The sequence below is a fragment of the Mixophyes fleayi genome, chromosome 4 (genome assembly GCF_038048845.1).
Source record: "Mixophyes fleayi isolate aMixFle1 chromosome 4, aMixFle1.hap1, whole genome shotgun sequence".
Classification (NCBI taxonomy): domain Eukaryota; kingdom Metazoa; phylum Chordata; class Amphibia; order Anura; family Limnodynastidae; genus Mixophyes; species Mixophyes fleayi.
Window position 1 is genome coordinate 38306543 of NC_134405.1, and position 13226 is coordinate 38319768.

At 45.6% G+C, this 13226-nt stretch overlaps 1 protein-coding gene across 1 annotated transcript; it reads left to right on the top strand.

Moving 5' to 3' along the window:
- The first annotated feature begins 246 nt into the window (after positions 1–246).
- DCAF15 (DDB1 and CUL4 associated factor 15) lies at positions 247–12048 on the top strand. The gene is made up of 13 exons (XM_075206580.1): positions 247–388; positions 5360–5457; positions 6065–6200; positions 6729–6835; positions 7292–7413; positions 8937–9095; positions 9263–9685; positions 9869–9960; positions 10059–10187; positions 10638–10723; positions 10804–10908; positions 11015–11130; positions 11622–12048. Exons 1-13 carry the CDS (start codon positions 302–304, stop codon positions 11675–11677), a joined length of 1716 nt encoding a protein of 571 aa, XP_075062681.1. The 5' UTR covers positions 247–301; the 3' UTR covers positions 11678–12048.
- Positions 12049–13226: the final 1178 nt, after the last annotated feature.

A 13226-nucleotide genomic window follows, 5' to 3' on the forward strand; every position in this document is an offset into this window, starting at 1 on the left:
TGTGGATAGGTTAGCACAGTAGTGAGGTAGATAGGACAGTGATGTGGATAGGTTAGCACAGTAGTGAGGTTAGGTAGATAGGATAGTGACTGCTCTAAAGACTTCAGGCGGTTGCTATGGGGACAGATACTGCCTGCGTTCTGATTGGTCAGAACACTTGCAGGACATACAGCTCAGCCTATCATACCGCGGGAACATCTAGTTGAACTGTAACCAATGGCAGCTCGGTCACCCCCAGGACTCCGCGTCACCGGAAAGGTGGGCGGGGTTTGTTGCCGGAAACGAAGACACCGGCGGGGAAATGGCGCCGAGCTCGAAATCAGACCGGAGCGGGAGCCGGAAGTGGGGCCCCCGGGACCATGTGATCCGGCAGCTGGACCGAGTCAAGGTACCTGATATGTGCCCGGAGCAAATACTGCGCTTATACCCCACAGTGGTGATAACAGCACTGCTGCCCAATAACATGGAGGAGAGAGGGGAGACTGGGGGTAATAACATGGAGGAGAGAGGGGTGACTGGGAGTAATAACATGGAGGAGAGAGGGGTGACTGTGGGTAATAACATGGAGGAGAGAGGGGAGACTGTGGGTAATAACATGGAGGAGAGAGGAGTGACTGGGGGTAATAACATGGAGGAGAGAGCTGGGTGACTGTGGGTAATAACATGGAGGAGAGAGGGGTGACTGGGGGTAATAACATGGAGGAGAGAGGGGTGACTGGGGGTAATAACATGGAGGAGAGAGGGAAGACTGGGGGTAATAACATGGAGGAGAGAGGGGTGACTGGGGGTAATAACATGGAGGAGAGAGGGGTGACTGGGGGTAATGACATGGAGGAGAGAGGGGGGACTGGGGGTAATAACATGGAGGAGAGAGAGGAGGGACTGGGGGTAATAACATGGAGGAGAGAGGGGGGACTGGGGGTAATAACATGGAGGAGAGAGGGGTGACTGGGGGTAATAACATGGAGGAGAGAGGGGTGACTGGGGGTAATGACATGGAGGAGAGAGGGGGGACTGGGGGTAATAACATGGAGGAGAGAGAGGAGGGACTGGGGGTAATAACATGGAGGAGAGAGGGGGGACTGGGGGTAATAACATGGAGGAGAGAGGGGGGACTGGGGGTAATAACATGGAGGGGAGACTGGGGGTAATAACATGGAGGAGAGAAGGATGACTGGGGGTAATAACATGGAGGAGAGAAGGATGACTGGGGGTAATAACATGGAGGAGAGAAGGATGACTGGGGGTAATAACATGGAGGAGAGAAGGATGACTGGGGGTAATAACATGGAGGAGAGAAGGATGACTGGGGGTAATAACATGGAGGAGAGAGGGGTGACTGGGGGTAATAACATGGAGGAGAGAGGGGTGACTGGGAGTAATAACATGGAGGAGAGAGGGGTGACTTTGAGTAATAACATGGAGGAGAGAGGGGTGACTGGGGGTAATAACATGGAGGAGAGAGGGGTGACTGGGGGTAATAACATGGAGGAGAGAGGGGTGACTGGGGGTAATAACATGGAGGAGAGAGGGGTGACTGGGTAATAACATGGAGGAGAGAGGGGGGACTGGGGGTAATAACATGGAGGGGAGACTGGGGGTAATAACATGGAGGAGAGAAGGATGACTGGGGGTAATAACATGGAGGAGATAGGGGAGACTGTGGGTAATAACATGGAGGAGAGAGGGATGACTGGGGGTAATAACATGGAGGAGAGAAGGATGACTGGGGGTAATAACATGGAGGAGATAGGGGAGACTGGGGGTAATAACATGGAGGAGAGAGGGGAGACCGGGGGTAATAACATGGAGGAGAGAAGGGTGACTGGGGGTAATAACATGGAGGAGAGAAGGGTGACTGGGGGTAATAACATGGAGGAGAGAGGGGTGACTGGGGGTAATAACATGGAGGAGAGAGGGGTGACTGGGGGTAATAACATGGAGGAGAGAGGGGTGACTGGGTAATAACATGGAGGAGAGAGGGGGGACTGGGGGTAATAACATGGAGGAGTGAGGGGAGACTGTGGGTAATAACATGGAGGAGAGAGGGGAGACTGGGGGTAATAACATGGAGGAGAGAGGGATGACTGGGGGTAATAACATGGAGGAGAGAGGGAAGACTGGGGGTAATAACATGGAGGAGAGAGGGAAGACTGGGGGTAATAACATGGAGGAGAGAGGGGAGACTGTGGGTAATAACATGGAGGAGAGAGGGGAGACTGTGGGTAATAACATGGAGGAGAGAGGGGTGACTGTGGGTAATAACATGGAGGAGAGAGGGGTGACTGTGGGTAATAACATGGAGGAGAGAGGGGTGACTGTGGGTAATAACATGGAGGAGAGAGGGGTGACTGTGGGTAATAACATGGAGGAGAGAGGGGTGACTGTGGGTAATAACATGGAGGAGAGAGGGGTGACTGTGGGTAATAACATGGAGGAGAGAGGGGTGACTGTGGGTAATAACATGGAGGAGAGAGGGGTGACTGTGGGTAATAACATGGAGGAGAGAGGGGTGACTGTGGGTAATAACATGGAGGAGAGAGGGGTGACTGTGGGTAATAACATGGAGGAGAGAGGGGTGACTGTGGGTAATAACATGGAGGAGAGAGGGGTGACTGTGGGTAATAACATGGAGGAGAGAGGGGTGACTGTGGGTAAAAACATGGAGGAGAGAGGGAAGGGGTGACTGGGTGTGTAATGACATGGAAGAGGTGACTTGGGGGGGGGGGGGGGGGCGTAATAACATGGAGAGGTATTATTTCCATGTTGTGATATTACTGAATTTTTTGTAAAATCTCAAATTCTGTCTCTTTGGTTTTAACCCTCTGTAATGACAAATATTAAATAAAATATTTTTAATCAAAATACAGCTTTAATAGCAACTTAAACGATAAAGGGGCATATTCAATTAAGACAGCAGAGTGCGGTTAGGTGCGGCTGCGCTCATACAGTGCTAATACGGTACATATGGGGTGCGAAGGGATATCTGTAATATGGTAACGGGTAAGTGTGCAGCCGTGTTAAACCGTGATCTGCCGTCTTGATTGAATACCCCCTAAATATACCCTTGATAAAAGTAAACTAAAACCAGTTTCATTTCTCCAATTTCTCCTGGAAATGATATGAATGTGCATCTAGATATTCAGCACACTTTAGCAAAAGGAGAATGTAATCAGAGATATTGAATCGGAGCTTTGTATAAATGACTCAATGGGGGGGGGAGAATTGAATTCCCCCCAAATGTGTAGGAGCGATAATATTACTAACAATCCTAAACGAACACAATGTATATGGCAGAATTGCTTAGTGAGCAGACAGTACACATCTTACCGGGAATTCTCCACCATTTGTGTGAATCAGCGTGCACATAATCTGCAGTAGAAGCAGTAACGCATTACTCCTTTCATGGCTGAGCACAGTTATCAAGGGCAGTCTAGTAAAGAAGTATTTCCCCTTCTAAATGTCTCTCGTGATGCTGTGGTTCTGATTGTTGAAAATCAACATTGGATACATCCATAGTAAGTGCAATCCAGCACCCATTCTTGAATTATAGCCCAGTGTGGTTACACAGCCTGCAACAATAATACTGGGGTGCAGTCAAATATAGGGATTAATTCTAAATTGCACTTTTTGTTCATTGAAAAAACATATACTATATTGTCAGGTCTAATTACTGACCTGCTTCGTTACACCTGATATCTTCCTCCGAGAAGCAAGTACCAAGTCTGTTGAGTGTCTATTTAAATGCATAGCATCTAATTGGCTAATCCTTTCAATTAACAGCTAATTGTTGCAATTGAGGATTACAATCCAATTTAAATGGGTGTTAATAAATGTTAACACCCATTCAAAATGAATTGGGATCCTCAATTACTAGTTTAACCCATTCAGGGCAAGCGAAAAAAATGCAATACACTTAATATTATGCACCTCTTTATATACAGACAAAAACATGTAAATAAATAATCCCAAAGATACATATATATAATTTATTTCTTTTTTTTGGGGGGGACGACGACGTATATTATAAGACAAAACATTTTTAATTCATTCGGATATATTAAGACAATATCAAATTTGGTCAAATTTGCTGTCCAAAAACATAAACTAATTAATAAAAAACTAAATATATTAGCATATAGTAGTATGCTACATCTCTTGCATCTAACACCACGTCTCTATGTTGGTTTCATTGTATGGCGTGTTTGTGGCTGACTATTTTGGAATTGTATGACGTGCTTGGGAACATGTATTCATCCAGCTTGCACAGCATGCTAGTCACACCTCGCCTGCCCTGATGGCTGCAGTAGTATTTGGCTGCCGGCCACGTGTAACACAAGAGACTCTGCAGTATCCCTGCTGATATTGGCCGGGGTGTCATCTAGTTTCATCACAGAGATATAGAAGCTTCTATCCCTAGATGGTTTTCATTGCGATAGTGCTGTGGTGTGGACGCCCCATGTTAAACGTTTTACCACAATATTAGCCGTCAGAGGAAAAAAAATAAAAGCAGATCACATCATTTCCTCAAGGATATTAATTGATTTTAGACAAATTTTGTGAGAACATCTTAATTTTGTTATTTAAGTATTTGCTGGTCTTAAAGAATGAATTGGCCACTCTACTTTTTAGATTTTAATTCATATTTCAAGTTAATGATATATTGCTACAATTCATATGATAAAATATAAAATTTAATTATGTTAGCGATGTGGGTGTATTGCCGGAAGCTGTCTGTGTGCAACCAGCATTATAACCTATAGAAGGGGCAGCTCGCTGGTTAAGGGCACTAACTGGCAGAGATCCATCTCTGACCTCGGACAAGTCACCCGTGTCCCAGCAGAGATCATAGGGAGACTGTCTGCGGAGCAGCCTGCACAGACTGGCGTAGGGAGCAGTGTATAATTATACCACACCCTTTGTACAGAACATTAAACGGTAACCTGCCTGTGTTCAGTACAAAGGTGACACAATGTAATTCTAAATTCTGCATAATATAATTTAGCCTTGCATGATATAAAGTCTGCTGATGCTACCTGTTTTGCACATTCATTTATTGTATTTAAAAAAAATAATTCCAGGTGTTAATGAGGTGTTAAATACATAAAGACTAATTCATGTTAGGTGATTAACACACGTAATTTGTGCTGAGAGCTTGGGTGATTCTTGCACTTGATAGCTGCCTGTTTATTTGCAGAATATCTGCTCTAATGAGCACTTACGTATACATTCAATACATCATTTACTTGTGTGGTTATAAATAGTATGTTGTGTCTTCCAGTCGACACGAATATAATTATTTTGTATCTTTCTATTATTTCTGTCAGTCCCTGATTATTAAAGACCTCTGTCTCCTTAGATCACAGGGCAGCTGTCCCCCCGCCTGTTTCGGAAGCTGCCCCCTCGCCTCTGTGTGTCTCTGCGTAATATCGTGGATGAGGAGTTTCTACAAAAGGGGTAATGACTGTACATAATTCACAAGGCCAGGCAATCCTCGTCCTGTGTGATCGGCAACAGATGATGGAGGTTGCCTGTGTCTGCCTGTCCAGCGGGTGTTGCCAGGGCTTTAGAAACCATTTTCAAAATCACAGTATAGATAAACTACCAGGCCAGAAGAGGTTTTACCAAACATTTACAGGCGTAAGCCTATCATATGCTTGTAAACACCTGAGGTGTATGTCAGGATTATATTACCACATTGCATAATGTTTTACTAACCTGTCGCTACACTTCTCACAGTCCTGCCCAAAATAAATAGGGGGGTGTGAGCTGGAGGACCAATAACAATCCCTAATCAAGAGATTGTGCTCTGTGATTGGTCCTCCCACTGACACGCCCCCCTCTGCTGCCATTTAAAGATGGTGAGCGTCATTGATTTGCCAGTTCTGTATCTCACAGCCGCCAGAACCCCTGGAAATTGTCGCAGCATCTAATATTACTGTCAGTCGGAGCTGAGAGTTTTTTTTAAAAAGACAGTGTTTTTAATGTGTTGATAACAATAATACAGCTCAATGATGCATCTTCATATTCCTGCGCAATACTGAAAGCTGCGTCTCTTCCCCAGTCACGTCTTCCTGGGGTTCTCCAAGTGCGGCCGCTTTGTGCTGTCCTATACCAGCGATGTCCTGGACGACGACTTTTCCTTCTACTCCTATCACCTGTACTGGTGGCAATTCCAAGTGCACAGCAAGCTGCGACTGGTGAGGATTTACTCATGTTACTTATGCACAGGGCAACCGCCGTAACATGGGTTCAGTTCTGGAGTCAATGTCTTATGTTTTATTCATCTTAATCTGCTCTACTCGTTGATCTTTAAATTTGGTGAAACAAATGCGCTATTGGGCCCGGGAAGCTGCTTGATACCAATATATATTGCGTCAGCCTTCGCCTGCTGCTTCCCAGCCAATGTACTGAAAGCTGGCAGCTTGGTGAAGTCACAGGAATACACTGAGCATGCTCCTGCCAGTACATGGGCTGTGTACTCTCTCATTAATACTCATGAATATTCATAGCTGACTACACGGAGACCATAGAGGAAGCTTCAGCTGTAACACACTGTAAATGTGAAAATTGAGGTCATTGATATCTATAGGGAACGGGACAATAGGCAGAATTAGTTGACGGACCTTAAACACTGCAGTTTAAACTGATCTTGTCATAGATGCAAACCAAGCGCCTGTGTGTATATGCCCCTTGTACAAGCTTACATGTCTTCTCACTGTTCCCAGGTACGCCAAGTCCGTCTCTTCCAGGATGAGGAGATTTATAGTGACCTGTTCCTGACTGTCTGCGAGTGGCCGAGTGACAGCTCCAAAGTCATCGTGTTTGGCTTCAAGTGAGTCTTAAAGTAAAGTTGTTCTTTACATAAATTCACATTTACCAAAGGCTATATATTACTGTGCTAAATCATAAACACATCGTGTTTGTACAGCTAAATGTGTACACCATGCTCCCTGTCACTCTTCTATAGCAAGCTGCCATGTTAACAGGGCAGACACAGTGTGACTGTCTGTTAGGCAGACTTGCTTTTTAGAGATGCATCGTGTGAATTAGTTGATGTTCGTGGGCAGGGCCAGTGATGTCACAGCAGCTCGAATGACTGCAGCCTGCTTTACTACTTAGCACTGAAGAGGAATATCCGCTTAATACTGAACAATGTATTTGACTTTCATGGTCTACATTTGAACATTTTAATGTTTGGTTGTTGCCTGTTTCTGTGAAAATGCCTGTCCTCCTGTCTCCAGACTGTCCTCTCCATATCATGTAACACGTTCTTTATGCGTTCTGTCAGCACCTCCGGCAACGGAATGTTAATGAACATGATGAGCGATGAGAACCATCGGGATATTTATATCAGCACGGTGTCTGCACCCCCAACCTCTCCCTGTACAGACTGCAGGGAGTCCCCCACGGGTATGTACCGTCTCTCCCGGAGTGACCAGAATATATTGCATCCGTTGGCATGTCGCCAGAGTAAGAAGAAAACAAATACCGTATATACTCAAGTATAAGTCGACCCGAGTATAAGCCGAGGCACCTAATTTTACCACAAAAAACTGGGAAAACGTATTGACTGGAGTATAAGCCTAGGGTGGGAAATGCAGCAGCTACTGGTAAATTTCAAAAATAAAAATAGATACCAATAAAATTACATTAATTAAAAAATAAAATGTATTGGCTAATTAATATATTGTATCAGTGCATAGATGGATCATAGGCTGAATAGGAATAACACATGTATTTTAATCGAACATAAAAAAACTAATTAAATAACATAAAAACCGTAATTAAAAATAATGATATGAAACCATAGCTCAGTCCGCTGGTGCACAATAAACAGTATTAGTGTTGATGGTGGTGTTAATGTCCAGAAATCTAACAATAATGTCCAGTATTCTAAAGAATAATAAAAATAGATGTCCGTATAGGTAATGGCAATAACGGGATCCAGTGAGCTGTTCAATATTGGACTATCAAAGGAGGCACAATACTGGCGATTGATCCTTAATATACAGAAAGAAGCGGGCAGTGGATGAGCGGTGACGTTCCACTAGTCCCAGACATTGCACAGCGGCTGTAATCTGTATGGTCTCAGTCAGAATGGCGTGCGTTCCACAGTGGAACGCATGTGACAATATCTGGAAGTGGGCGTCTAATCAGATGTTATTGGTTGGGTCTTTTCATTGTGGTCCTGGAGCATCACTCGAGTATAAGCCGAGGGGGGGAGGGCCTTTTCCAGCACAAAAAAATGTGCTGAAAAACTCTGCTTATACTCGAGTATATACGGTAGTTCATTAAGAATCTGGCAACCTCGAAGGCACAACATTACTAAACGGGTGGTCTGACAGTGAGCCCTCTTTGCCTGAAGCCTGTTCTTTCTTCTGCTCTCACGTTTGCAGATAGGCCGGCATTTATAAAACTAGAGATTTCGTTCCTGGCTCTGCTGCACGGGTCGATTGGATGTTTGCTGGGGCATTATCACTGATGTATATAAAGTATCCAATGGACCGTACTTGTAAAACCACCACTTTATAACCATACGTATGCAACATACTTGTGTACCCTCTTGCTTTCTGCTTAGTTAGGTTTATTACAGAGCATTTTTGGTGGAGGAGAGCAGCCTATCTATTCACCCAGAAATAGTGATGATCACTGAGGCATGAGGCTCTTTGTGCCCCGTTTTCCAATGTTGTCACAGATGCCTGGTGAATGGGATAAGCTGGGCTGGATGAACATACGTTTGTGTGGGGGATGGTGTTTGGCAGGTACGCTTTACAAGTGGGCAACCTCTTTCAATAGACCTTACACCACCAAAGTACGGTCGTTGGGAAGGGATTTGGTAAAGCTATTTAGCGTTAGTCAACATAAGTGTGTGTGTAGAGGACACTGTAACCTTTGTAATACAATATTGTCATAGTGTGACTCTCTGTCCCTAGGCCCATGTCTGCTGCACAGCTTCATGCTCCATACCAAGTATCAGGTGGTCTATCCTTTCCCTACCTTCCAGCCGGCGTTCCAGCTGAAGAAGGACCATGTGGTCTTACTGAATACCAGCTTCTCCCTGGTGGCCTGTGCCATATCTGTGCACCCAGCAGGTAAGCGACTTGTTCTGGTTTCGGTGAGAGATAATGAACCCTCCAACCCACGGTGACCCATCGTTGCCGCCCTCTGTCTCTTGTTAACGTTTAGTGTGGGCCTCGTGTCCCTACTCCAAATGCTCGTTCAGGGAGCAGATTTCATGTCCTCTTGTCAATCTTTTTAGGTGACGTTAATCCCAGCCGCATTCTGTATAGCAAACAGAATCAACATGATGTTCACACCGACTGCTCCTCATTCAGCCCTTGTGCCTCTTCCTCAAGCAGCCACTCCCCACCTCCCTCTGATCATTGTCCCTCCACTCCGCCCGGCACACCCCCAGCAGTGACTCGTGCACGAGAGTTTGTGGCTGGTATATTCCGACGGGCTCGAGAAGCGTCCGGGATGGAGCCCCAAGACAAGGGGGAGAGAGCTGGGCCGAGCCGGCAGAGTCCTCCGCAAGCCTCTGACCCAGACTCTCCCACATGGCACCGACCCACCACTGAAGGGTCTGCGAGGCCCAACAGTCGCACTGAGGAGCCCAGCTATGTTAACTACACCAGACTTCGATATGTCCTGGAGGAGGTGACCGAGACTGACCAAGAGAGTGGTGAGAGCGTTGGGGTGTGGACCACGAGAAGAGGGTGATTAAAAGGAAAAATTGGGGGCTGGCAAAGATAAAAGCTGCAGATTTGATTGGTTTTGGGAGGATAAATAACTTTAGAATATGCTTCATTATTAAAACTGATATCTAGTGGGGTTGGGCACGTTTTAATCCTCTTAGTCTCAGCAGAATATGAAGATGACAAGATCTCGCTACCTTTCCTGGTCACCGATCTGAAGGGACAGCTACTGAAACCTTTGAATGAGAAGGCCTCTTTCCAGGTGCAGACCACTCAACCTTTTCCACTGTCCTCTTTATCTCCTTCTGCCTCTGCTACCTGCAACCCGTTCTTATCTTCACCTCTCTGGATCCCTCACAGGGCCAACACCTCAGTGTGGAGCAGCTGACTCTGGACTTTGAGTATGTGATAAATGAAGTCATTCGACACGATGCCTCCTGGTATCAGCAATTCTGCTCTTTTAGTGACTACGATATTGTCATACTGGAGGTGAGCGGTGTGTGAGGCTTGTGACATGTTTGTGTGAATTACCTGTTAACTAGAGATAGAGAGCTAGAACAACCTGTGGCCAATCGGATCATTGGAATGGCCGCCGCAGCAGGAGATGAGCTGGGACACAGTGACCTGTCCACTTGTGTAATTGTAGTAATATGTGGCAGGGGCAGTGTCATGAAGTGAGGAAAGGAATAGAGGCAAGAAGACTGAGCGTTATATAATGGAAGGAGCAGGGTCCCCCGACAGCACAGAGTAGATGTCGGGCTCCTGTCACACTGCTGCGGGGAGATTAAGTGGTCACACAGCCCTGTTAGAAACAATATTCATAATTCGAACTTAATGGTGTCAGTTTTTCCAGCCAATCATATCTGATCGTTCGAAGGTGACGATTGTGCTGTAGTAAGAGGGAAAGGCATGATTGTAAAGATGTCTTCTCTTCCTCAGATGTGTCCAGACACCAATCAGGTGATCATGAACATCGGCCTCCTGCTCCTTGCTTTCCCAGCGCCACAAGAGGATGCGCAGCTGAGGTGGGTGACCTTGCAGAGCTCTCGTTGCCTCTCTTTTACCTTGTTGGGTCTCGCTGTGACTTATCTGCCTTTTCTTATAGGCCCAAGACTCACCACACCAGCTTAAAAGTGGCCTGGGATCTGCACACCGGCATCTTCAGCACTCTGAGCGTGGGTGACCTGACTGAGGTCAAGGGTCAAACTAGGCAAGTATCCTTCTCCTTACTGTTGTGGAGGACAACCCTTCTATACATCCAAACTACCCCCCCACCCGTCTTTCCAGTCTCTATGTGACTTGTTCTGCTCCCTCAGTGGCAGTGTATGGAGCTCATACCGGAAAAGCTGTGTGGACACCGTGATGAAATGGTTGGTTCCGGAGAGCAGCGCGCGATACGTGAATCGTATGACCAATGAGGCGTTGCATAAAGGTACAGGAACTCTCTAGAGGACTTATTGAAACCGACATTTGGCGACTTGTCGCCACCCAACACTAGAAGCCGTAACGGACTTCTTATAGTCGGCTAAATACTATCTGTGTTTGGTGATCTTGTAGCCAGTAAATAAATTCTTAGTTTTATACAGACCTGTGTGCTAAGTTGGGTCGTGATGCAATCCTGCAGTTCTTGTTAGCTCATTGACCTCTGTTGTTCGATGTGTACACACAATCTTACTACTGTAAAATCCCAATGAATGTCGGGAACCACAGGATAAATGTACGGGTATCCTTCTGCAGTAGAACGAATTCTACTAAGAAGGCAGAACCGTGGTTACAATGATCCTGTCCTCAACACACAGCGGAGGCAGACATTGTCTCCGGTGAACCAGTGTCCATTAACATGCAGCCCATCAGTTCACTGGGACTCAGTGACGTCATCTCCATTGTTTGAAGTCCGCTAACGTTTGCCTCCTCTTCCCATAGGTTGTTCCCTTAAGGTTCTGGCTGACAGTGTACGATACACGTGGATTGTGCTGTAATCTGCCTCCTCCAGGGATATGAATTCTACCTCAGCACAAGCGCCTAGGCGCACCTGGAGATCCTACGGCACTAATCCTGCCATCTAGTTGACCATTCCTGGCCGTACACACCGTGTCAGGAGCCGAGCTGCTCATTCTGCGTAGTGAAGAAAACCCAAATCCGGAAGCAGGATACGTGGTCTCGTCCCATGTGGCATTTACAGCCGCATTGACTGCTGATGGAGATTTTTCACCATAGCGCACATTCTTATCCTTTTTTTTTTTTTTTTTTTTCCGTCTGTCCTGACAGGAACAGAGTTATTTTTTTAACAGCATGTGTATGTATATGTGTGTATATGTGTATATATATTAAATGCACCCCTTGTCTTTTTGTTCTGTGTAACTCACTTTTTGTGGAAATAAATCTCGTTTACGTTTTCAGGTGTTGCACTGCTGGGAATCCTACAGCCTGAGCTGCAAAGTATATATAAGAACACAGATCAGAATTATGTCCCTACTTTTTATCCCATTAGTGCAATATGACCCACATTATGTTCAAGCAGGGAACAACCTGCTTGAAGTTGTCCTCATGTCACAGCTTGTTAATGTGTCTGACATAAGTTAAAAAAAAAAAGCCTAATGGAGAAGTAACATAAATGATCTAACTGTCTTTACACCATGCCTCAAATAACAGAATCAAGCTTGTGTTTAGGGCAATGAAACAGCAGTTAATGGTTGACTATAGCTGTAGTGTAAAGAACTATTCTATGCTTTACCTACCACCAATTGTGCAAACTTGGTGTATGTTAGGTGACCTTGAACCAGGTTGCTCATTAACTAGACCACAACCCAACAGAGAAACAGGATGTACAATGCTCCCTGGCTTCTCAGTAAAGACACAGGTGCCCACAGAATAACATGCCCCCATAGACGGCTTGGGAGAAGGGTATTCTGTGGCTCCACCCATAGTTATGGTGCCCACTGAGATACAAGGACAATGACCAAGTCTTGTCTAACACCGGTTTCTGTGCCCAAGTTCTCGTCGTGGTCTCCGCAATCAAACGTGAGGCATTCTAAGACTGGCCTGAAGCTTCCTTACTTGGGACTATGTTTTAGGTCAGTGTTGGGCACGCTGTTACTCTCCAGCTGTTGTGGAACTACAGGTCTCAGCGTATGTAGTGGCAGGGCGTGTCAATCCAGAAAAGCTTGAGAGCTGCAGCTTGCCCAACTCTGTTTATACATTGGTAAACCAATATAATCCATCACTGCTTCAGCAAGTAACATTGTTCTGTAGAATAGACTGAACATTCCATCCTCTGACCTCATCAACCTGTAGTTCTTCACAAGACGATGGTCACATGATCTCCAGCCCACCGCAGTCATTATAGCAGGAAGTAGAAGGTAATGAGAGATGCGCACAGCTTAATAGCGGAATTTCCTCAAGAATGATATAACCATTCTCTACTTCCACATGTTAAGTCAGGACAAAATAAGGAGGTAAGGGTTGGATCAGCGCTCCCTGTATAATGTAAAGCAGCCACTCGGGAAATAGGATTGGGGTGGATAGATG

Excerpts from the sequence above, each read along its gene's own strand:
- DCAF15 (XM_075206580.1), top strand. The coding sequence starts at position 302 with ATGGCGCCGAGCTCGAAATCAGACCGGAGCGGGAGCCGGAAGTGGGGC. Across the intron at positions 389-5,359 it reads GGCAGCTGGACCGAGTCAAG|ATCACAGGGCAGCTGTCCCC; the intron begins GTACCTGATATG and ends CTGTCTCCTTAG. Across the intron at positions 10,909-11,014 it reads GAGGTCAAGGGTCAAACTAG|TGGCAGTGTATGGAGCTCAT; the intron begins GCAAGTATCCTT and ends CTGCTCCCTCAG.